The 23,760-nt window shown below is 40.2% G+C and overlaps 4 protein-coding genes and 1 long non-coding RNA gene across 13 annotated transcripts; 4 read left to right on the forward strand and 1 right to left on the reverse strand.

The window, feature by feature from the left end:
* Positions 1-139: 139 nt before the first annotated feature.
* On the reverse strand, positions 140-9,091 carry LOC130692463 (gamma-aminobutyric acid type B receptor subunit 2-like). The gene is given in 19 exon segments (XM_057515578.2): positions 140-894; positions 972-1,125; positions 1,187-1,278; positions 1,347-1,539; positions 1,615-1,718; positions 1,788-1,949; positions 2,025-2,138; positions 2,232-2,367; positions 2,462-2,577; positions 2,645-2,760; positions 2,825-3,092; positions 3,751-3,768; positions 3,770-3,958; positions 4,062-4,094; positions 4,203-4,268; positions 4,467-4,571; positions 4,640-4,810; positions 5,428-5,631; positions 8,153-9,091. Coding segments are annotated over 19 exon segments (3,270 nt in total). The 5' UTR covers positions 8,639-9,091; the 3' UTR covers positions 140-351.
* A 2,259-nt stretch (positions 9,092-11,350) lies between these two features.
* On the forward strand, positions 11,351-12,816 carry LOC130692596 (uncharacterized). Its single transcript, XM_057515743.1, has 3 exons — positions 11,351-11,497; positions 11,672-12,357; positions 12,430-12,816. The coding sequence occupies exons 2-3, from the start codon at positions 11,672-11,674 to the stop codon at positions 12,740-12,742; spliced, it is 999 nt and encodes a 332-aa protein (XP_057371726.1). The 5' UTR covers positions 11,351-11,497; the 3' UTR covers positions 12,743-12,816.
* Positions 12,817-13,381: 565 nt separating this feature from the next.
* On the forward strand, positions 13,382-14,826 carry LOC130692597 (mucin-2-like). The gene is made up of 3 exons (XM_057515744.2): positions 13,382-13,486; positions 13,549-14,193; positions 14,281-14,826. The coding sequence occupies exons 2-3, from the start codon at positions 13,562-13,564 to the stop codon at positions 14,585-14,587; spliced, it is 939 nt and encodes a 312-aa protein (XP_057371727.1). The 5' UTR covers positions 13,382-13,486; positions 13,549-13,561; the 3' UTR covers positions 14,588-14,826.
* Positions 14,827-15,852: 1,026 nt separating this feature from the next.
* On the forward strand, positions 15,853-18,107 carry LOC130692593 (uncharacterized). Of its 6 annotated transcripts, none has more exons than XM_059497538.1 (10): positions 15,889-16,018; positions 16,080-16,213; positions 16,285-16,418; positions 16,497-16,670; positions 16,733-16,847; positions 16,909-17,083; positions 17,138-17,261; positions 17,324-17,450; positions 17,517-17,662; positions 17,736-18,107. In XM_059497538.1, exons 3-10 carry the CDS (start codon positions 16,293-16,295, stop codon positions 17,850-17,852), a joined length of 1,104 nt encoding a protein of 367 aa, XP_059353521.1. In that variant the 5' UTR covers positions 15,889-16,018; positions 16,080-16,213; positions 16,285-16,292; the 3' UTR covers positions 17,853-18,107. The 6 variants fall into 6 exon arrangements, with proteins under 6 accessions (XP_057371720.1, XP_059353521.1, XP_059353523.1 ...); XM_059497540.1 differs by having other exon boundaries at positions 16,080-16,188; XM_057515738.2 differs by having other exon boundaries at positions 15,896-15,927.
* A 700-nt stretch (positions 18,108-18,807) lies between these two features.
* Positions 18,808-22,018, forward strand: LOC130692610 (uncharacterized). 4 transcript variants are annotated; one of them, XR_009001470.1, is made up of 12 exons: positions 18,808-18,966; positions 19,258-19,341; positions 19,620-19,672; positions 19,917-19,987; positions 20,120-20,161; positions 20,336-20,431; positions 20,603-20,658; positions 20,833-20,932; positions 21,102-21,164; positions 21,336-21,425; positions 21,603-21,693; positions 21,922-22,018. It is a non-coding gene; the product is annotated as an uncharacterized LOC130692610 (long non-coding RNA). The 4 variants fall into 4 exon arrangements; XR_009001471.1 differs by having other exon boundaries at positions 20,603-20,662; positions 21,603-22,018; XR_009001472.1 differs by having other exon boundaries at positions 21,007-21,164; positions 21,603-22,018.
* The last annotated feature ends 1,742 nt before the right edge of the window (positions 22,019-23,760 follow it).

Below are 23,760 nucleotides of genomic sequence, written 5' to 3' on the forward strand. Positions count from 1 at the left end.
ATAAACGTGAGCTATGTAGGACGTTATGTCAAAACGTACCCATTTATTACGCTCATACTGTTAAGAAAGGACGATCATGCCCTTCACAGTTTGTCACCGAGTTCAATAGGCAAGAACACCCTCCCAAAAAGACGTGCGGTATATTTATTGGTCGATTGATCTGTTGAATTTCACAATGAAACAATAATCCATCCATCAGAAAATGAAATTTACTTTTTTTTTATGGCTCTGAAGAGTTAGGACATGTCATTATTAAACAATTTCAAATTATGATGAGATCGCGATTCCGGACGGTTTGCGGCCAGAATAATTAGACGATTAAACCATTTGTTTTACAGCTAAATACAAATGTCACCATTGGAATGATACGATAACTTCTTGACTGGCTGATTCGTCGTCCGACCCCTGACTAATGTTGACATCAGCCGATTCTTCTACAAATGTTTGAGCCATACTTACAGTACCTGGACTGTCAACATCTTCCTCAACAAGTAATAGACTTCTATCGACCAGTTGGTAAATGGTTTCGTAACCGCCGCTGTCCACAGCCAAGTTCAGCAGAGTCACCAGCGAACTCTGGTTGTTCTTTATTCCAACGTTACAACTTCTACTTGCAGGTTTGGTCTGTATATCGTTCCTACTGCAGTTTAAGCAAGACGCTGAGCCCCAACCGACAGCTGTGGAACCCTTGTTTCCACGGTGTTTAGTTTTCGCTGAGTTCGCATTCACCTGATGTGAATCGCCCAGAGATACACAGCTCCTCGATACCAGTTTGTTGAAGTAGTTGGGTAGATCCCATGTTGTCACAGGCGTGCGGACGTTGACAGTCGGCTCTTGATCTTGTTCCAACATGGCATACAGCTGCGTCACTTCCGCTTGAATCGCTGAGCTGTACTGTAAAGTATCACACAAAAGATTGTCATCGAGTTGCAAATCAATATCAGGACATTTTCAGCAATGGCCAGTCTTACGTCATCAAGAGTCGAGACGCTCGAATTAAATTCTTTGGCTAAAATGCGATCGAGCCGCTGAATTTCCGCATCTAACTTGGCGATATCGCGCAAATAAACCCGATTCATGATCTCAGCTCGAGTCAACAATTCCTTCCGGTCGTCCACAACCATCCTGCAACACAAGGTTTTCCTTGTTTAATGCAACATTTAAAAAAATGCTGAAAACGTCTTACCTTCTAGTATTAAATTCTAATTTCAATCCAGTGCCGTGACATATTGGGTCTATAGGAACGCCACCTCGTGATTGTCGCCAAACGGCGTGGAACTGCAGAAGCCAAGCAGGAAATCTTTCGTTACTTTTCTCAATTTTCTAAACGATTATCGGTAACGTACCTTGGGTAAAAATAAAAGGCAAAGCGCAGTAGTAGTGGAGGTCAAAATGAGCGTCGCCACCACTAAATAGTTGATCGTCGTCCGGTCGGATAACAAGGAATCGCAAAAAACGACAATAATACTAGTCAATACCACGTTATACACGTTCATGCCAATGTAGGGTGAATCGTTGAGCGCCGGAATTGCAACTTTCCTGTAACAAAAAAAAAAAATCAAATGTAGTTAGTTGGTCAGTTAAACGAATCAATGTGTTCTGATTGAAACATGCCTCGTTTCCCAAGCCATGTAAACTCCAGCGATTAGAAGTAAGCCTTTTTTAACGTAAAGGATTCCCAACCACATGGACGACCTGTTCGAACGACACACTTCTACCTGGAAAAGTATAACGTGAAAGCGTGAGGTTGCTAGTTGGACAAAACCTCCACTATAATTGAATCGTACCTGAGGCTGATAGACGACGCTACGATCTAATGAGCTGACAACTCTAACGAGATTGTAGAGATGTCTCTCGAAGGGGTCCAATGCTACCCAGAGTCCTATGACTAACGTGTCCATTAAAAGTAATACCAGAATGAGGCCAATCAACTGGGTGTCAGCCAAAAGCTAAGGAAACAATAGACAGCCAATTGTTTTACATTTTCAACGAATGTAACGATTACAATATCTAATGTATTATACCTTATTTTTGAGCAGACTGTTGCGCATGCTAAAGATACGATGGACGCGGAAAGTCTTGGTAAACATGGCGCCGAAGGCAAGTGAGAATCCAGCCGATAGGAAATAAGCTCGACCCTTTTCATTTCATTTTTCAAAAACCCGAAAATCATGATACAAAATCGAGGTAATAAATTATTTAAAAGTTGAACGTGGCCAACACAAACGTACCATACAGACAAAAGGAAAACCTGTGTCGTGTACGAGCGTAGCGTGATCGACACCCAGCAAGATCACAGCACCGTAAATGAGGCACGAGCCAACAATGGCCATGTTGTTCAACTTAGGACTCGAGAGTTTGATATACCTGCAAAAGAAAGAGAGAAACGAACGAACAATGGCGTGCTCAACTCGAGCGCAGCAAAGACGTCACAATGCAAAAGTTTTAGTATTAGACATACTTGAGCTTCCTTTTGACCAGGTTGAACGACAAACAAATGAGAGCAAAGACGATGCCAAGGCTAGCTAGCAAAGTCATCGTATAAAACGCAGTAGGTGCTATAGTATCTATGCGATACTGTGAGAAGATGTTATTCATGACGATGGTTAAGAAAGATTTGGTTGAAACATATTAACAATAATACTTTGATGATGCGGGTGGCAACTGGCGGTTGACCTAGTGGCCACATGACCGGCCAGCTGCCATTCAATTCCAGTCCCATGTCCGGATGGAAGAGTCCAATCTGTCTTGCCACACCCTCTGTGATTTAATAAGGCAAATTATTAAACATCAGATTCTCCTATTATTGTTTGTTAAATTCAACTTTGGATTTGAAACAAGGACGTCGTTCCAATTCGATCGGCTCCCGAGTACGAGACGAGACCTGAAGCGCCTTGGAATCGGAGGGATGATATCTTGGCCATCAGCTGTTCAGCCATATCCTTACGACCGTAATTGAAGTTGGCCAAGGACGGCCTTTCTTTGGCCGGTTGACGGGCGTAATCAACCTGCAGCTCACGAAGGGCTAGCGCCATCGTCCAAATTGCGTCGTAAATTTCGCCGTGAAATTCTTCGCTCGTGATGGTCGGAATCTGCATTCGGAAAACACGATAACAATAACTGCTTCAGCAATTCGCAGTCATCGATGACAAGCAAAAGTGATTAGGAAACATATTCGAAGGGATATTTGACTGATAGTGCAATCGCCAAGCAAAATAACGCCATCCCAACGGAACCAGCACGCAATTTTTTTTCCAAATAAATCGCGATTTATTCCATTTGGCCTGAAACAAGATCTTTTTCAACTTGTGCTTTGAACCTTTTTGGTCAATGGGAATATGCAATACAAGAAACAGTATGTTCTTAAGAATTTGAAAGGAAGCAAAAGAAACACACTTTGGTCGAGATTTTTAAGTTCTTATTTTCTTTAGGATAGAACACAAACTTTTTAACTGTTTACTAAACGTTTTACTGATATAAGCTCATTACAACACCTCCCTAATCTTTTTTCCCGTTTTAAGCAGGGCCGCGTAGGATAGAAAAAAAGCATTTGAATCGGTCCATTCACATTACTTAGTGAGCCTCATAGTTCTCGCTTCGAATTATCAGTTCATCGTGCAAATTCAAGTTTAACAGATGAAAAGAAACAGTCGAACTGCTGTCTAATCTTTTAGGTAATACATGAACTAGACTTCACGCGAACACTTTTCATGATTGCAAGTTCTTCTTTCGACATATAGAAAAGCATACTTGAAAGGATGAAAAGAAAGCCGTCGGTGATATTGACAGGATGCGAGTACGGTCGCATGAAGAAATTCCCTTCAATGACGGCCATCAAATCCTTCTTGCTGAATCGACTATCGCAAGAGGTGCCGTTAGACAATTCCATGGCGTGCTGGTGTTGCAACTGCTCCAGCCATCGATCTGATCTGAAAACAGAGCCCGGAAGGATCCATACCTGTTTGTCGAATGTATAGCCTCAGCTTATCAGTAAAAACAATCTTTGAGAAAAAGAAGGGAAAAAAACTCATCACACAAGGAAAATGAAACGAGTTTCTTACGTGATCGGCGCCGTAAAGATTTCGACGGTGAACCTGTTGGAAATGGTGAAATACTCAGTTGTTGGGTTATACTGTGTTGTGTCAATATCGTCTAAGTTGACTGAACTCAAACTATCGGAAAACCGAGCAAGTGGGTCGTACCTCACAGAAGATTGGGAGCGCCATGGACGGGGCGAAACTGCCAATGATAATGCGAGCATCGCGAGCCTGTCGTGGTTGCATGCGAAAGAGCGGAGGCAAAACGAATCCATGAAAATGTCCTTGTATCAAGTCAATCTATATACTTTTGGCTGCCATTATCGATTATTGTAGAGTTTACATCGATCTGATATCTACTACACTCAGTGCAATGCTTATTATGCTATGAAATGCAATCAAATTTGTGTGCAACGTCAGCTAACGTACTTGGAGAATTTCAAGAGTATCCGTCAATTCGTCGGGAGCAAAGGTCAGGCTGTTCGATACCGACGTATTGGCGTCCTCTAGCAGTGCGCTCAAGTCGTTGATCACCTGAAAATGTTGCGTTACAAACCTAAGCCAATAGTGCTGAATGTTTGTTCTATCGTTCGTTATCATACCAGTGAATAATCGTCTTCGTTCTGCACGAGAAACGATACGCTGTCCCAGCGAAAGTGGCGCAAAAAAGCGAGCCGAGCGGCGTTGTGCGCGGACTCGACGGCGACGGTCCGGAAGAAGAATGGAAATTTCTGACGATCGCTCAAGCCGGCCGACGTTGCCGCGTGTGAGATCTGTTTTGCATTCAAATTGAGAAACATAAATATCGTGTTTTTATTTTTAGTTTTTTATGGCGGCTTTAAATTCAGTGCAGTTTTATGGATTTGAAACGCTGTATAGAGAGTACATTACGTCACTTTTCAGCATTATCTGATTTATACGCCTTACGTGTACAGGAATTCCTTGTTCTATCTTTTTCTTTTGTCTTATTGCTGACTCAAGCTTTCCTTTTTCTCCGCTAAGCCTGCATTCATCCACGCAGTTCTCTTCTGGTAAGATATTCATTTGTATAAACGGCAACCGCGCTGATGTATAGCAAAGAAATCACACACAATGCGTATAGTGACACCCCCTCGTTTTTCACAATTTTTTGTTCCGTTTCAGTAAACACGAACATCTTCTCCGCTTCAACAGAGAAAAAGAAAAAGGAAAGAAAGACTTTTGAACTTGCTTCAGTTCGATAAAGAGAACATATGGGGAGGATCGATGCGATGAATACGAATAAAAAGCTGACAGAGATTGTTCTCCCCGATATTGGACTTTGTGTACTGTGCAAATAAAAAATGCACAAAAAAATTATGGGGAAGAAGGCTAAAAAAAAAAAAAGATGAAATGCTTGATATAGTCCCACCTGAACGATATTCCAGTAGGAGGTAACGCTGGCAACGCTCTCGGTCACGTGTGAACAATGCGGCCCTAGAAGCATAACGAATGGACGTCCAACACGCGTCGTGGGCTTTGATTTTGTCTTCGTGCTGCTCGACGAGGATGAAGAAGAGTCCTTAGTCGTATAAATGGCATGAAAGAAGGCGTCGACTCCCGCTCCCGAATCGCACTAGAAATAAGTAACATCAAAATGTCAGTATTCAACATTTCTATAACTGTGCGTCAAACAACGGATTGAATCGATACAATTCACCAATAGGGTAAAATCAATCACCCAATTCAACAAAGGTTAAAGAAATCAGCACTAGCAGGTAACGCGTTTACGTACTAGACAAGTACACATACATGACGTATAGGTGGATCTTTGTGTAGCTTAGGATAACACAAGAAACAAGTCTCAATGTTGGATGTAGGTTCATCTTGTTCTTGAACAAACAGAAACTCCTTCGTCCGACTTCCGTCTACCGTTCTTTCCGCGAATGGAAAAACCTGAGAAGATTTGGTCCTATTCAATATTGACTCGCCTTGATTGGTTAATCGATCGGCAGTCGCTGGAGGGAACATGTACACCACTGAGACAGGGAGAGAAAAGTAGAGCGCAAAGCAAAAGTCAGTCAAAGGCAGGACAAACTTTTCTGCGTGTGCCAGTGTCTTGTTTGGGTCTTCCTGAGAGTGTTTGCCACCATTCGGTTAGATTGCAAGTCAATAATTCTATCTTACGTCTCGCTAGATGAAAAAGGAAGGGTGCATGAGGGACAATGATAAAAAGGGCGAAAAAAGAACACACCAAAGACATCAGCTGAAGACACTGTTCGATTCTTGGGCTCTCTAATATCATAAGCCACGCCCTATCCGGTAAAGCTAAACCTTTTCTTCCTTTTGATAGGCAAATTTTTTTTCTCGCTACTCGATACTTTTTTTTTTAGACACAGCCACACACCACAAAAGAAAAAGGCATGAGGCAAATGGACCTATACATCTACATCTTACGGTGACAGCCATGGATATAAAACCGCATAAGAGACAACGTCCGACGCTTTCTGTCCAAGCCAAGGATCGTCTAATAAATATTCGCCCATAGGAGAGTGGCAGGACTGTAAGGAATGTGTAAAGCTGTGCGTGGCACCAGCACCAAAAGGAGAAATCCTTGCAATTTAGTGCTACACAACAATAGCGCCCCGTTACGTACAATCGATTTGCCAGTCAAGCTGAAATCTCCATACAGAGTACGCCAAAGGCTCATTATCGATTTCGCGCTGAGGTGGACATAGCTTTATAGCATCGATACTTTTTTTCCCTCTGTATCACGCGAACAATTCGATTCTTCTCCCGTCAGGCCAAACCTGATAACGTCCCCACTACGATCACGTCATGAGAGCTGTGCGGAGCTTTGACATTTCGTTTTCAATTGATGATGAGATTCGTCTCATTACAAGGAAAAGCTATTAAAAATGAATGAATGTCCATACGCAACACCGCCACATCCATTTTTAAAAATGCTGTTTATTTCGTAAAGGCTTTCAAGTGTTACATCTTTTTTTATCAAAGCGTTGGAATTCAACTGTTTTCACACGTGAAAATTTCAGTGAAGAAGCTTGTTCTGAAAACACTACAGCCCGCAATCATATTTGCACAATTTAAAGTTGCGCTTGAAGGAAAAGTCACTTCTACGTGGTCGCAGAACAAGTACGTTGCACACGCTTTTCATCCTTAACAGGTGCATATGCATGATATCACCATTCACCATGATTTACTTTAGATAAATGGCTGCCACGCGTCCGCGTAGGAAGCGTAACTATGACAACAAGTCTATTTCGGTAGTTTATGTATCGCATTCAACTAATTGTACCAGCATTAACCTTTGGTAAATTTTTTTTTTAGTAGGTTCGTACCATCAACAAGAATTGACAAATGAAGGATTTAAAATGCTGTTTAGTTTTTTTTTACCCCATCTGCGCGTTTTACATGTATGACGTTTATAAATAGACCACTACTATCCCACAATTACAATGTACTCCGCGCATCTATTTTCTTGGCCATCTTTCTTGTAGATAACTTGGGTCTTCTTCGTTTTTCAGGTAGGATATTACTCCTTATTTTGTAACGTACCCCCTGGCATTACACTGGAATTGATCTTTGCTCTGAGTATTATAGCAAGCATTTCTGTCTTCTTGTACCGACATGGACAATACGACCGCTGCATTCCTTTTAAAATAATCGAAAATTTTAGGGCGCTGCAAAATATATTTCATCCTGAGTACGCTTCCCCTATCAACCGTTTTTGCTATAAAACGAGTACAGCCTTATTACTATAAGCGGATAGCTAGGGTAGTATACCGATATTTTCCAGTTCAATTGATCGAACAATCTAAATGCAAATTTATCCCAAAAAGGAAAGCGAATGAAATTATGGCTAGTTTTTCAGTTTGGATATCTATAGCATCGTTTTTTTTTTTTTTTTGCTTCATTTTTTATCTTCAAAATGTAAAAATTCTTTACAAGTACATTTCCCCCATCCTTTAAGGAAAATCAGAGCGAAAAATGAATAAAGCCCTACATCGATAAACTTTAAGATGGAATTAAATGTCAGACATGATAGAATGCCTCCGTTCGTATCATGTAGACTGTCTGCGGATCATTAAGACAGACAGACGATTGCTGAATCGATCTAAAAAAATATTTAGACTTACCCTGGAGTCATTGACTAGTAACTGAAGGTGGAAACCAGGTATCAGTTGACGGGCGTTGACGTGAGCTACGGCCGTTTGAGCCGTTTTCAACAATGAGGTGCCATCGATGGTGCTGTCGCCATCCGAATGACCTCGGTTCACCTCCGTGGAGGATAAATCGAGTAGGGCCAAAATGGGTAGTAAGGTAACATTCCGGCCATGTCGTATATTGGCATAAAGGTCACTTGCCTCTCTCAAGGTTGAATTGTCCATTATTGGAACAGGTGATGAGGCCCTTGAACTCGGCGACAATGAAGACGCACCAGAGGCTAATCTCCTGTCCCACCCTTGCACGAATCCATCATCCGACACAGCACCATCCGAAACTAACAAGGAAGAGGACAGCTGGTCATTAGCCAAAGTTCGTGACCCTTGCGATAACAAACACAAAGCGAGCGCAAAATTAAAGACGAAGAAGACGACGAACGAGCGCACGCATCGGCTCATGGTTGCGCGACGCGGCGAAAAAGGCCGGCACCCGTCACCATGTCCGAAACCTTTCTGCAGCTCGTGCGCCAGTTCTAGCTGTCCTATGCTATTGCGGGAGTGAACGTTTTCACTTGACGATAAGAACAGAATGAGCGGCTCGCCAGGTTCGACGGATAGAGGGAGCCGCTTGCGAGCGGGACGACTAGTCTGAAACCAGCGCGCATCACGCCAGACGCCAATCAACGTTGCGATACACTGTCACGCACTGACCCGATTTGCACTTGATTAATAAAATAAGCCCTAACAATAACGTTGGTTAACCTAACTGTGTCAAGCTCAAATTTTCACGTTTCGTCGCTTGACGAGCGGCAAAAAGACGATCTGGGAGACCGAGGTGTGTCTACTTCGTTATATCTGTAGTAGCTGATGGTCAGCACGTGTCTGCTCCAGTCAAGGAACTTCGAAAATAGAATTTTTTTACGCACATTCAGTAGGAACAGAAATAGGGGGAGAAAATGTGCTTTTTCTTGGTTCATCTTCACGCTCTGAAGCCATCCAAAGACTGATTACGGTTCGTTATGGCCAGCTGCTGGTGGCCGTTCCGCAGTTTTTCATGTCCACCCCCTGTAGCGCGCACAATTCCGTTTGTATATACCAGCGCTGCATGTGACTCGATAATGTTTCTCTTTTGACATTATACATCACGTTCTCTGGTAACGAAAATCGAAATGACGTGCTCATCGTCAGCATGGTGTCTCGCTAAGATTCAAACTCAAATATCACTGAAGGGAAATCATCAATATCGAATGAAAAAATAAAAAGCTTTCTAAGGATAAAAGCTAGTGGTAATTGGCAGAACATGATAAAAAAAAACGAGAAAATCAGTGTGGGGAGGGGGAGGAAGTCAAATAAAAAAAAAGTCTTTATCGTGATCAGCTTTAATAGCGGAGTGAAAACTCTCGAGCGACAGACACACACAAAGAAACTTGAAGAGTTCACAATGGAGAGTTCACAATGGATGAAGAATGAGGCACGCGCGATGGCAGCGGCAACAGCAAAAATTCACGACTTTATTATAACGCAGTCAGCAAAGTGGTGTGCATTCATTAATGCGTAGCCTACGATGAATTAGGCCAATGTAGTAGCTAGTTCGGGCTCAACAATTGCGGTGGCACAACTCGTGAAAGTCAAAATTTTAATGGTTATATTTCATGATTTTCCTAAATCATTTTCTCCTCGTTTAAAAATGCGCCATTTTTGGTTTGAAAATGTGAAAAAGAAAACATCGTGTACACGCATTATTATTAGTTTTCCGTTTTTCGTTTTGAGCCCTTATTCGGTTGTTGTGGCTAACATCGACTTGATCACGTCCCTTCCACACTCGCTGACGGAATTGAGAGCGAATCGAGTTTGCCGTCTTCTTTTGTGTTGCAGTGTCCCTCCGCGTCGTCAAGTGACCTGACTACATAGCCATAAGAAGAAGAAGAGGGACATAGATGAAAAAAAGAGAGAATAAAGAATGGATCCTCTTCTCAGCCTCTCAACACACACCCAGTAGAGCAGTATTACGATAGAGCTGCCCAACTTTCTTTATGGAAATATGCAGAAGACTAACTTCACTGTGCTGCTGCCCTTGATGTTCGGCAGGCCAACAACTTTAGTCATCTCGTATACGACAGTTTTCAGTTGGTATAAAACGCTGCTGCTGCTTTACTCTTCAATGGGCTTCTACGACTTCTTTTTTATCTTCTTGACGTGAGGGTCGAGATAGGGCACGCGCTCCATTCACGCCATAGCCTACGAGGCTACGTTGTTATGCCACTATGCATGGTAGTAGCATTGTAAAGTAACAGTCAACCAGCGAAAAAAAAAAGAATTGCATTTACTCTACAAAAGAAGAACAAGATTCGATTGTAGGGATGCATATTCCGTGTATTGTGCATATCAAAAGAAATCCAAGTTCGATCGCTTTTCAACTGTTCGAAATTGCTTTACCACATGTTTTTTCCCCTCGATAAAATCAATTCCTTAATGAACGAAATTTTCAAATTCTTTTTTAGCCTTATGCACATTTGAAATAGGCAAATAGGACACAGTCCATCGGTATGTGGACGGCTTAATGGAAATCGTCTATTTTGACAGAACAATGCGGTCTTTGATTGACTATGGCTCCTTGTATGTAGAAGAAAGCTTACTACTAATGCCTTTTTTGTTTTCGACCCAAACAACTATTCGCTATTTATTTCTTCTTCATTTTTTTTTTCTGTGGTCTCGTCTTAGTTCGGATTTGCCGCGTGAAAATGTAAGATTAGCATTCCAACTGGCTCACTCGACTTGCTCGACTGGTTGTCTGTCTGCGGGAGGCTCCGAAATCTTTTATACGTCGTGTATCTCGACCAAACTATGCGCTATTGAAATCCATATCAAAGCCCTTCTCGTCTTTTTCTCCTTGTAAGCTTGACATGATTGTTTTTTTCTTTTGTCTCCAAAAAGTTGTTAGTAGCGTACCCCTTTTTCTTTCTCCTTTAAAAAATTTTAAAGACTGAGAAAAAGAGATATGAAAAACTGGGAGCAGGCTTACTGTATTATAAAGGGGAGGAGTTGACTTCAACGGTGTAGGGTGTGGGCAAGTCCTGAAGATCCTGATTAGTGAACATGAAACTTGCATATTGTAGTACCATAGCTGGCTACCGTTGGTTGGCGAAAAAGACCCTTGGCAGAAGCAGCAGGAAACTTCCGTCGGAGGCAAAATATAAAAAGCCCATCAGAGAACACTTTGACCTCACAGTTAAGGGTTCATCGCCGTCAGTGCAGCGGTGAACTTCAAGAGGCTTTGACTTGTCCCTTTTTCCTTTCAAGCCACAGCACGTTTGCAAGGTAAGGTACTTTTTTAAACACTATACTATGTGGTTGCGATCGACTTTTCCTGCAAAAGAAATACTTCAGCGTCAACTTCAATCTTCCTAAGCCATTAGTTTCGTCGAAAAACAAAGAAGTTTTAATCGATTTTATCTCCTTTCTTTTCCTCCCTCTTTTTTGATTTATATCTAGATGTTGAATTTAGTTCGATTCTTGGCAATGGCCTGTTTGATATTCAATGGAGTTCAAGCTGACGCCATTGAGTCATCCATGTCAGCCGATTCCGAAGTCCAGTCTTTGGCTAGCTCGTTCCGCTTTCTAGGCATTACCAAGACTATGGCTACCACAACTACTGTGGCCAGCATCCACACTGTTTATGTTCATCCCACTTGCTTAATCAAATTCCCCAACGTTGGGCCTTGCTCCAATACCCCGCCAACGACGACACCGACACCAACCACGACTACTACCCCCACCACAACCACGACTAAAGCACCCACTACAACCACGCAAAGGACAACAACAACTAAGGCCACAACGACAACCTCAAAGCCTTGGATTCAAATTATTCCAGGCTCTTCACGACCTGTTTTAACTGGATCGGTCACGATTAACAAGGTTGACCCACCCAAGGTGCAGGTGAATTTACCCAACTTTCTCGGTGGGGGCAGCGGAAGCAACAACGGTGGCGGTAGCGGAAGCAGCAGCGGTGGCACTAATCCATCAGCAAGCGGTGGGCTAGGTGGCCTGTTCAACAAACCTCCTTTGAACGTTAACGTGGGGGGCAGCGTCTCGGCTTCCATTTCCACCGGTGGACGTCGTCGCCGTCGTTCTTCCCTGGTGGAGGAATCTCATATTCAACCATCTGCTGTCAAAATGTAAGCTCTATTCATGCCACATGTATAATTTTTTAAGTTAATAATCCATTTGTATTTTTGGAATCGACGTAGAATGGAAATTACGGCCAGCCCTGAACTTCCTTTAAGCGACTCCATCGAACAAGATGTAATTGTTGAGACTTCCCTTGATAATGAGTACCAAGAGTATGCCATCGTTGGTCTCGATGATGTTTCTGGGCGGGCCTCTATGCCTTTCTTCGGTAAAAGAATTACCATCGTCAAGTTAGATCGAGTAACAGTCACAGAGGTCACAACTGTTACAACCGCCTACCCGATTACCAACCCCAATGACAGGGTCACCGTAGGCTACCTCGGATGCATTCCGGCCGATGCGCCCACTAACTTGCCACTCTGCAACCCTTAATTAAAAATTTTTAATTTATATTGTACTATGTATGTGCACCGTATACCTTTTTAAATAAATGATAAAAAAAATTGTATATGTGTTTCTGGTTTTCTTCTTCTTTGGATTTCGAGGCTTTAGTATTTATAAAACCCGCTTACCGATTGATGAAGGACTAATATTTTTGCGAGCGAAAATCATTACTCAAACCTTTAGATTCTGGAAATGTTTATATAAGTTCATGGGAAGATCCTAATTACAAAATCATGTTAATCGTGCTACAAATGCCCTCCATGTCTTATTTCATAGCTCCAGCTTTGTTCTCTCCTATGTTCCCCTAATTTTAATTGTCGCAGGCTTTTCCTCAACATTACTTTACAATTCCGTTAATGTATATTAAACCCCGTCTACCTACACGTATGCTACGAATCGATTCGCCAGGTGCCACATGAGCGGCTTAACTGAGGTCACTGGCCTTTTGTCATTAAAAAATCAAAAGGCATTTCAAAGGAACAAGGCTAAAGTTTTGCATCTACCAGAATTTAGAAGAGAACAGAGGTACCCTTATCCGTCATAAAGAATTCATCAGAGACACTTGGCATTAAAACATTTAGCAAGAAAAGAGGGAGGAGATTCAGACAAACGCGAACAAGGTGGATCCAGAAGCGCATACTGTGGAGTTCACAGTATAAAAGCCAAATCAGTAAGCATTTCACCTCAGTAAGGACACTTTCCTTATCCGGTGTACTACATCAGTGGATCAAGGTAAAAATAGTTTTTCTTTGTCAGTAACTATACCACAATTATAATTACTTTTGTATCCAAAGAATTGTAATCGAGATGATCAAACAGATGCCAGTTCTATGGCTTGTGGTTGCTTCTTGCTTCCTCTGCTCGGCTGTCGAAGTATCAAGCGAAATTGAATCATCCATCTCAAGCGATTCAACGAGTCAGGCCATGGTTGGCTCGCTGCGTTTTTACGGCATTACCAAAACGATGAGGACCACCACAACTGTTGTCCACTTATACACGACGTACGTCCGCCAGACTTGTTTGAGTGTTCAGCCTGGAACGTCCGCGTGTTCCGAAACGACCCCACCAACCACAACTTCTACGACGACGACGACGACGACGACTACAACTACTCCTACACCCGTCACCGTAACGCCCGCCACTACAACATCCGGGACGACTGCTACTACAGCATCCACAACAACAGCATCGCCTTTTCAAATCGTAAAGGATCAATTCATCCCATCTGTTTCAGCGAACATCACCATTAACAAACTGACTGCTTCCAGTTTGAACCTTCCTCAACTATCAGCAATTGGATCTGGATTAGGTGGGCTCTTCAACAAGCGTCCAGCCAATGTCCAAGTTTCAGCCAGCGCATCAGCTACTGTCACCACAAATGGACGTCGCAGACGATCTCGCATTATGGTTGAAAAAATTCAACCATCAGCCATTAGACCGTAAGTCATCAAACATTTACGCGTAATCACACGATTACTTATGTCCTGGCCGAACTAACATTCTTTTTCTTGGATTCTCTTCAAAAGGGTTGAAGTCACAGCTAATCCTGATATGTCACTGCGTGAGTCCATACAACAGGATGTGGCAGTGGAAGCCTCTCGAGCGGAAGAATATCAAGAGTATTACATCACCGGTTTGATGCCGCATTTTGCCGAACGAGCTCTAGGCATTAACCCAATCACAATTGTCAGATTGGACCCAACGACCATCATCGTTACGCAAACAGTCACTTCAAAGTTTCCATTTGACAAGCCCTCCGATCGCGTTACTCTCAGTTATGGTGGCTGCGTACCTTCCAATGTAGTGGCAATGAATTTGCGAAATTGCCTCTGAATTATCTGACATTGACACTTATTCAGCAAAGGGGTTTGGAAGCTTGGAAATCAATTGCATTTATTCAACGGAGGGGAAATTATTTTATTTCGTTTTCAGCCTGGCAAGTAAGAAACAAATCAAGAGCACTGAAACGGGAATTATCAACATAAGCATTTAAAAAACCATTTGAAATTTGGGAAAACTTCTTTGTATTAATTTGCAATGGATCAGCAAGTTAATAAACAAGAAAAAAATTACACGCTGCGAGTTGAAATGGAGGAGGCTTTAGATCATTCTTCATTAATAGAATCTAATGGAAAAAAATTGTGAGCCAACCATGAAAATTAATCAAGCTTCGTGATGAGCGAAGCAACTGCGTAAATGTAAGGCGATATAAGACGCCACTCCTTTGTGCGTAGGCATGTATGTCAATAGGCGCACTCGTGGGTTAAAAGAACACCGTATATACAACCGGCCATCGTCATCAGCTATACTGTGTTGCTTGTGTTTGCAAACTGAAACGGTTGGAGTGGTGAAAGATGGCAAATATTGGAGAACAAGAATCATCATATATTATTTCTAGTCTTTACATCCAAAAGCTCTGTTCCCCACTCAACCTATACTCGTTGGTCTTTCTCTACGTTTATTTACTCAACATGTGTAGAATGCTGGTACACTTTTGTAGGTCAAGCCATCAACGCAGGAGAACTTTGTAGTACAAGTGCCCTTGCCAAAATAATTGCGTCCTGATTCCCGCAGAGGATGAAGGGGGATGAGTAAAAGCTGGCAATCGTATGGAATAAAAAAAAATTGAAAGAAAACTGAGACACCTTCCAGCGTATGGGGGAAAACATTGCACATTTTATTTTACTTGTTTTACTCAAAAAGGTATTTCTTAAAGGCTTAGTAGTTGCATTTAACATTATATGTTTTACCCTTTTCAGAAATTTCTTGATTCACGAACTGTACGAACCGCAAAAAATTACCGAAACACAGGTTGGCACTCACAGGTTATACATACCGTAACGTACTTTAGAAAATGCGGGAATTTAAAGGTCACCTAACCATGTACCAGGTGAAGTGAGATGCGCGATCGAAAACAAATCATGCAAAAAAGGTTCTAGAGATTTCCTTAAATTTAAGAAATTTTCTCTAAATATGTTTGCTTTGCTCGATTGATTTTGAATTGCAAATTTAAAAAAGAAGAAAACGTGAAAGCTTTTGTTTTGTTTTCGTTTCGAGTTTTTGTTCTTGTCTTTTGAGCTCAGTCCTGCCCTCTCTTAAACAGATGATCAACTGCACTGTGGGAAAAGGAAATAAGAGACTGTATCGGGTGACTTTTTGGCCACACACGCAATGTAAGTCTCTGTATCAGTTTGGGGATAGATAATTAATCTCAGTTAAATAAGAACACAATTCAGTGCCATCAAGTGCACTGTACTCATTGTTGTGATTCGAAATATTTCATTCAGAGGTTTTTATTCGAAATTGTACGTTTTTTTCGGGGCAGTGTAATGGGTGGAGATTGGTAGACGAAACGATGGGTTTTGACCAATAAAAAAGACCGCTGATATCCATGTGCTGAAGAAAGATTGCAGAGAAGAGTTGTTGTTGTTGAGGTGAAATTTTTCTGACGGAGATTAGGTCTTCACTGCTTAAGCAAAATTTAATCTAAGGCATTTCTGAGTGCTAATGTTTAATATTACTTTTACTAGATTGTAAAATGGTGAAAGCTGTGTGTGGATGTCTCAATGTAAAAATTAACATCAAGGGTGAACTTGCAAATTCCCCAATTTTCCACACAGATGACCTTCAATTTGAAGAATCCCAAGATGAGTTTTTCCAACAGGTATTTTAAATGAATAAATCCTATTTATATTCCAGTTGGTCCATCAACATAGTTGATATTAACAATATATTATCTCAGGCTCCCAAAGAAGTGATAACTGATGCTACTGGGGTTCTGATCGAGCACACATTTTTGGTAAAATCACGCCATGTTGGAAACTGGAATATTTATCATTGTATCTGCTGCAAAACAGATACACATGCAGTCCCTGATTCTTCTCAGCTACCTTTTCTGCTAAACACAGCCCTTGGGGTATGTGCCACATATGTACATTTGTTCTGTAGTAATCCTGAACACTGTAACAATCTACCTAGGTTGATGCTAATCAAATCTCAAAACTGCAGCAAAGTGAAAGGTTTTCTCCAGTTTACAAGGTTGTTCTACCATGGCTTGGAAACTCTGGGCCATCTTCTCCAAGAAACTTTCCAGGTTAAATAGAACGTGGTCCTAGGAAAAAGGTCCAAATAAAAATATTTGTTGCTTTTATCAGATAAGGGATCCCAAGCAGATCAAGCTGTTGCCACCATTCAGCAAATGATGTCTAGTTTTTTGAAGAGAGAAGAAGATAAAGTAGAAGAAAACATCCTGAGATACACGGAGCAACAGCAAGCATCCTTGTCGGCCCTAGAGGCTCGAGCTAGACAGGATAGAAATACGCTTTTACTGTAATATTCAATCTTTATTTAATCAAACTTTGAATATAACGGTTTTATTTACAGGCTCCTTGCTCAAAAAGAAACTCAATTAGGTAAGAAAATGCAGTCATTGAGCCTAAGGAGCGAAGTTACACCTCCCACCACCCCAACTAGAGTTGGGTCGTTCAGTTTCACATCCCCCACCAAAGTAAGGGGCCTAAGAAGTTCATTCTGGTTTAAAAACGAAATAGTGGGATATGCGTTTTGTAGGAAATTCCTCCCCCGCCTTTTCAGCGTGGCTTTTCTACAAATCCTGATGACGATATTTTTGAATTTGACCCTGATTATTTGGATAATAGAAATCCTTTTGATGACACGTCCGATCCTGATAGTGAAGGTGAGTCGATAAACGTATTCAATTGTCAATCTCTGGTTACATTTCGCTGTTCTAATACGTGATCAGATTCGAGTTACGCTGAAGGAATGAATATACCTGGTCGTCAGCCTTTAAGGTCTGACGATGATAGTGCCTTGGCCAAATCTCTTCCTATGCGAGTACCTGCTATGTCAAATTACCGTTCAAAGGACATAGATATTGAAGACGATAGGGTAACTTGTTTAATCATACGTGTATGTGTCAAGATGTGTTTTGATACTCAAACTACGTTTCTATCCTCCTTAGACTCCCATTAATCCGGAAGAAATGGAGGCCTCTTTCAAAGCTATTGCTCGGAGCGTTCACGGAGGCTCAGATTCTTTCTGGGACTTGCCTCGTCCGAGGTTAAACACTTTACATTGACGAAATGACGCGAATTTGCCAATTAAGCTTTGCATCCAAGTACAGGCCTGTGTTTTCAATGGATCTGTACTGACGTCGATCTTTCTCTTGCAGCTTATTACTTTGTGTGTTCTTTTCTTGTCTCTTACAACCAGGTCAAATTTTCTTTAAAGGGTTGCCCTCTCGAATCATGGAAAATGAACGTTTTGAGTTTATGCAGTGTAAGAGACGAAAAGTTTTCATGTTGAAGAATACACACAACAGCGTGTAACCTTGTATTTTTAGTTAGTTACAATTGGAACTTCGATCTGAAATGACCAAAAGTTGGTATTGAATATGATTGGATGGTACGTGCACTTCAATCCAACATTAAATAGATCGTTATTCTTGGACCACGTAATTAACGTGATTGACTTCAAAGGGTAGCAAAAAAATTTATTGACAGTGCACATTAAGAGTCGCCATATCATCTGTTATCATTTTAAATGGGGATTGTGCAGGAATTTTGGAAACCATATAAAGGTAGCGCGGCGTTGATTACCCACACGAGATACACATTATCAGTAGGTAAACCATCGGTATTTTCTCTATAAAAATCTTATCAATATTTATCATCAGCAATGTAAGGCAACCTATCCAACCCGCGCCAATTGGGGAGCCTTTTAGCCGATCGGGCGGGAAGTATTTCGGGTTTTTTGGGCAAGGCATTGGTTGACGGGGCATTTTATCGCCCCAATTCAATCTGATTAAAACTAAGTTAAACAACCAATAGTCCGATACTCGATATGTAGTGTGTTCGTCAGTTTTTCGCTTGATTTTAGTAACTAAATTAGCGGCTATTTCGACTAGAGTTTTATATATATATAATATATTATATACACTGTACATATTTTTTTTTTGCCCATAGAGGAAGGACGAAACACGAGAGAAAAACACCACGTTGCAACTCAGCATTCGACAGAAGCCTTTAGGGAATCTGAAAGGCGACAACGGTTCCAAAATCCACATTGTTGTATTATTTCGAAATGTAGTTTCAGTCATGCAGGCAAGGAATTCTGTAGCTGCGCAACATTTCGCATATCATACAGATATGGAAAGGTTCAGATCTGTATCTACATTCATCTGGCAACCACAGGTTTGTTTATGTTTTTTCTGTCAATTAAAGCAATTATTATGCTTCAATCGGTTTAGCATAGTGAGTTTGGTTTATATACTACGAAATATTCCATGTACCCATGCTTTCAGCGTAGTAGCATCGTGAGTTCCTGATGGTTTTGAATTCAACATTCTGTTAGCCCTAACGAAGCGGTGATGCTACCGTGCTATTAGTTGAAGTTTCGGAATAGACGATTAATTATACGATTAAAATGGTGCATCATAAATATGAGTTTACATTTCATTTGTTTCCCGTGATTTTCGTTTACAGGGCAGTTGTGCTAACGATATCCTTAACACTGAAAGATGAAAATGAAAACATTGAATTTTCATGCTATGTAGTGAAGTACAGATGGTAAGTCATTACATTTATTGTAGTAGAATCTAGGAAAATGATTAGAATTCTGAAGCAATTGAATTGGTGTCACCAATTGTATTGAGTGTCTAACACTCTTCGTTAGTTCTCGCTGCAGAGCTTGAGAACAATTTAGAGTTTAGTGCTTTGGTATTCAAGTTGCTGTGAAACCATATTTTGATGACGTAATCTTTGATCTTATCTGATTCTGAATTCTAGTTTCCAAATTGAAAATTGATCGGTGTTGTATGTAATGAGTTCTGTTTTTCTGTTAACAGCTTAGTTGCTTTTCTTGTGATTTGGTGGTGAGCAGTTACTTCTTAGGCATGAGGTAAGCACATCAATAGAAAGTACATTTCAAATGTTAAAAGGATGAATTAAAAGGCCGAGTTCGAATCATTCTGTGATACATTCTGACTGCTGTGGAGTTGAGTCTGAATGATTCCTCTTAGCTGTTGAAATGTTTATCCAAATGATTGTGAAAAGAATGTCCGAGAGCGTAGCTGATCGTCAAGTTGTATTATTTCCCGCCTGGTATTGCCACATTCAGTTAATTTTTTCATTTTTCTGTGCAGTTTCGATGCTCGGTCCCCGCGCCGGTTACGGGAGGTGTGATGTTGGCAGGAAATTACCATTTTCATGCCAGGTAATGACGCATTGATATGTAACGGGGGTAGGATTGGTATAGTCGGGATAGGATATGGTTGTTGCTGTGTGGTAAAGTGTTGTAGTAGTTTCATGTTGCAAGTCATTTTATTTTCTTTGCTCGTTTAAATAGGCGTTATTGAGGAACGGATCAACCATCCTCGAATAATGTGATGTAAGTCGGAACATATATTATTCTTCTATAGGCGTTAATGATGAAAATCTTGTATCCGTATTGGTGGATGATGGTAGTACAAGCTCAACAGGCCTGATACTGTTATCCATAAGTAAAATATTGCCCATCGGAATTTCTGCTCATAGTATTTTTCTTTGCAATGTATTTAAATAGGGGCGCTACTGTTTGTTGCCTGCATTGGCACAGTTTGGTTATTCGATTCTTCTGTGGATGGATTGGTACTGCCTGGCGGTGATTACTGTTATCTAGGTTAGTAACCGATTTCATATATTTGCTTTGTGGTTAATTAGATGATGACACTTGCAGTGGCGATTTTCTGTGATTAAGGCCGTAGCCAAAAGGATACTGATTTCTCAATCTTGACTTTCAATTGAGCTAATTCATCATGCGCTATAACTTTTGTTCTGTGAATTTATGCAGGCCTAGTACTCGTGAGTTGACTTGACGTGGGGTTGCCCATCGTTTACTGCTGGCGCGTGAGTAAATAGTTTTGCATACTTAATTTTTTAACCGTTTATGATAGTGTTGTATTGGAATTGATGGGTGAAGCTAGTACGGGCGCAACAGGGCTGTTACAGTCTACCGTAAATGGGATTTTTTTTGTCAAAATTTGTAATCACAGTACTGTTCCATGTTATGTGTTTAAACAGGACTCCAAGTAATGCTGCAACATAAATCGGTCGAGGACTTGGTTGTGGCGGTTGGGCTGTACATCGATCGGTGATAATCGGAATTGAATAGCGCCTTTAGGTTAGTTAACTTTTTGTGTCTTTCATGGATTAGTTAGATGATGACACGTTCAATGGCGATTTTCTATGATATAGGCCGTAGCCAAAAGGATACTGATTTCTCTATTGCAGTACAATTGGCGATTGTTTAGTCGTGCGCTACAACTTTTTTTTTCTGGGCGTTTATGCAGGTATAGCAGTCATGGCGAATCGTGTGTAGTATTGAAGAGAGATTGACCGTTGTTTACTACCGTGTAAGTAATATTACAGCATAAGCTTTTTTCAGCTGTTAATGATGAAAATGTTGTATCCGTATTGATGGATGATGGTAGTACAAGCTCAACAGGTCTGATACCGTGGACCGAGAGCGAGATTCGCAGTAAAAATAATTTTTTAATAGCAGTTTCTTCTGCGTGACATATTAGGTATCAATTATTCGGTTCTTTTGGCGTGATGTCTGCGTGCAACTACTTTTCCTTGACGGTTGCGTGGTATCCTGGAATTTGTGAGGCACGGTAAATAACCTCTTTAATTACCTTTCAGCTGAGATAATTTGCTATTACACAATAACAGTTTGAAGTTCTCGTTTTTTAAATAGTCTCGTAGATTCACATTATGCTGCATAATTTATTCCAACAAACGTGCTAAAGTATAAAGATTTGTCATTTTAAAAGATTCTAAAATATATTTAGAGCTTAATGGTGATCAACTCAAGTGCAACGTCGTGTTCTACAGCTTGCAGAATACATTTTGCAGAACCATTTTACTCAAAATGGTGCTTTTGTAAGTATTTAATCCGTATTTTGGGACGTACTGGCACTCTTCGTTTCCTCGTCGACGTTCATAATCGATTGTGGCAGAAAAGAGGGCGAGAAAATGTTGCCTATCTGAATGAACTTTGAATTCGTTCAAATTTCGTGTTAAACTTTGGCGTACAATTCGTAATGGAGTGGGTAGGGTTTTACATTGCAAGTTCTACATTTTTTTTTCAATCCATTTTTGTGCTTGCAGGCAGGAATTATATGTGCAGAAACTTCTGCAATGGGAATATTTTGGAAATGTTATTTATTACAAGCTATGAAATAAATTGGAAAATTGTGTAATGTGATTAGTATATTTACTTTCATTCGCAACTCTTAATGCATCAAATGTAAATTCGTATATTGGGTCCAAATTGTATTCAGTTTTTTTTCTTGCCATTATTTCCATATTCTTAATACAATGGTAAAACCATGAAAGTAATAGTAAAAATCTCGCTAGCACAATCTAAAACTAGGAAAATGTTAAAACCACTTATGGAATTCAAGTATTTAGTTATGATTTTCTAGTAACGGCAATTAATGTTAAATAATTAACGATGGTGAAATGGAAACTAGTTTTTGTAATCCACTACATTGCAAGTCATTACAACTGTTAATGTTTAATAAAACAGTCGAATTTCAGCCTGCTCATGACTGTTAATTGTTTGCTTACAACCACACAATGCCAGATCATACATCAGCACTTCAGTCGTAGCTGCAGCGGCGATATATTCACGAATTCGTGATTTGTCATGGGTCACAGACAAAGAAACCTACGATAAGGAAAATGAACATCTAGTTTTGAAATTCCTAGGTGCGATACGCAGTAGTACAATCACCAAAATAAATTTGTTAAATTTGAATAATCAAAGAAGTTTGTCACGCTAGCGCTGTAGCGTACTAGTAATGGTTTCGATTCGCAACTAATTTTATAGTTTAGATTACTCTAAAACTGTAAACTCTACGTAAAAACCAATTCCATTTTAGTTTTCTTTGCTTAATTTTGAATCAAAATCATATATAGTTATCTAGATTTAATGATATTATATTTTAATAGGATAAAATTTTAAGCCCGACAAAATAAGCCCGACTTAAAAAAAAAAAATTTTTTTTTAAATAAGAAGCAATAATATACACGATTTAGATTCAAAATTTAACAAGGATCACGAAAATCAACTTAGTTTTTACGTAAAATTTACGGTTTTTGAGTAACCTAAAGTATAAAGGTAGGTGCGAACTAGCTATTATGATAGCGCTGTATTACGCTATAACTATTTTGATTGCGCATAATTCAATAACCGTATAGATTACGGGCAAACTAACGTGCTAGTTAGATTGGTGTTCAATTTTGAGCCTTACGAGTGTATTTTTTTCGAATTCTGAAAGATGTCGCTTTTTGATGATTTTCGTAAAAATGAGAAGGCTATGGCCTTCTCACTTTTTCAATTTTCGTCAAATTCTAGTTTTCGTTAAAAATACAGTATTCCGATTCGAAATTGATCACTGATCACGAAAATGGGGCATATTTTTATATTAGGCTTCTATTTTTTGAATTGATTGTAAAAAACAGAAAATCGGGCTTATTTTGTCGGGCTTAAAATTTCTTCTAATTAAAAAATAATATCATTAAATCTAGATAATATATATGATTCTGATTCAAAATTTAACAAGGAACACGGTAATGAAATTTGTTGTTACGTAGAGCTTATGGTTTTTGAATAATCAAAGAAGTTTGATGTGTCAAGCTAGCGCTGTAGCGTACTGGCGCGCTAGTAATGGTTTCGATTCGCATACACATTAATTTTATATTATAGATTACTCCAAAACTATAAATTCTACGTAAAAACAAATTCCATTTTCGTGTTCCTTGGTCAATTTTGAAACAGAATCGCCTATAGTCATCTAGATTTAATGATATTATTTTTTAATAGGAAAGATTTTTAAGCCCGAAAGATAAAGTCGGGCTTATTTTTTGAACCCAATTTCACGGTTTTTTACCTTTTATTCAAAAACTATGAGTCCCACGAGAAAAAACCCTCATATTCGTGAT

The sequence above is a fragment of the Daphnia carinata genome, chromosome 1, assembly GCF_022539665.2.
Source record: "Daphnia carinata strain CSIRO-1 chromosome 1, CSIRO_AGI_Dcar_HiC_V3, whole genome shotgun sequence".
NCBI lineage: Eukaryota > Metazoa > Arthropoda > Branchiopoda > Diplostraca > Daphniidae > Daphnia > Daphnia carinata.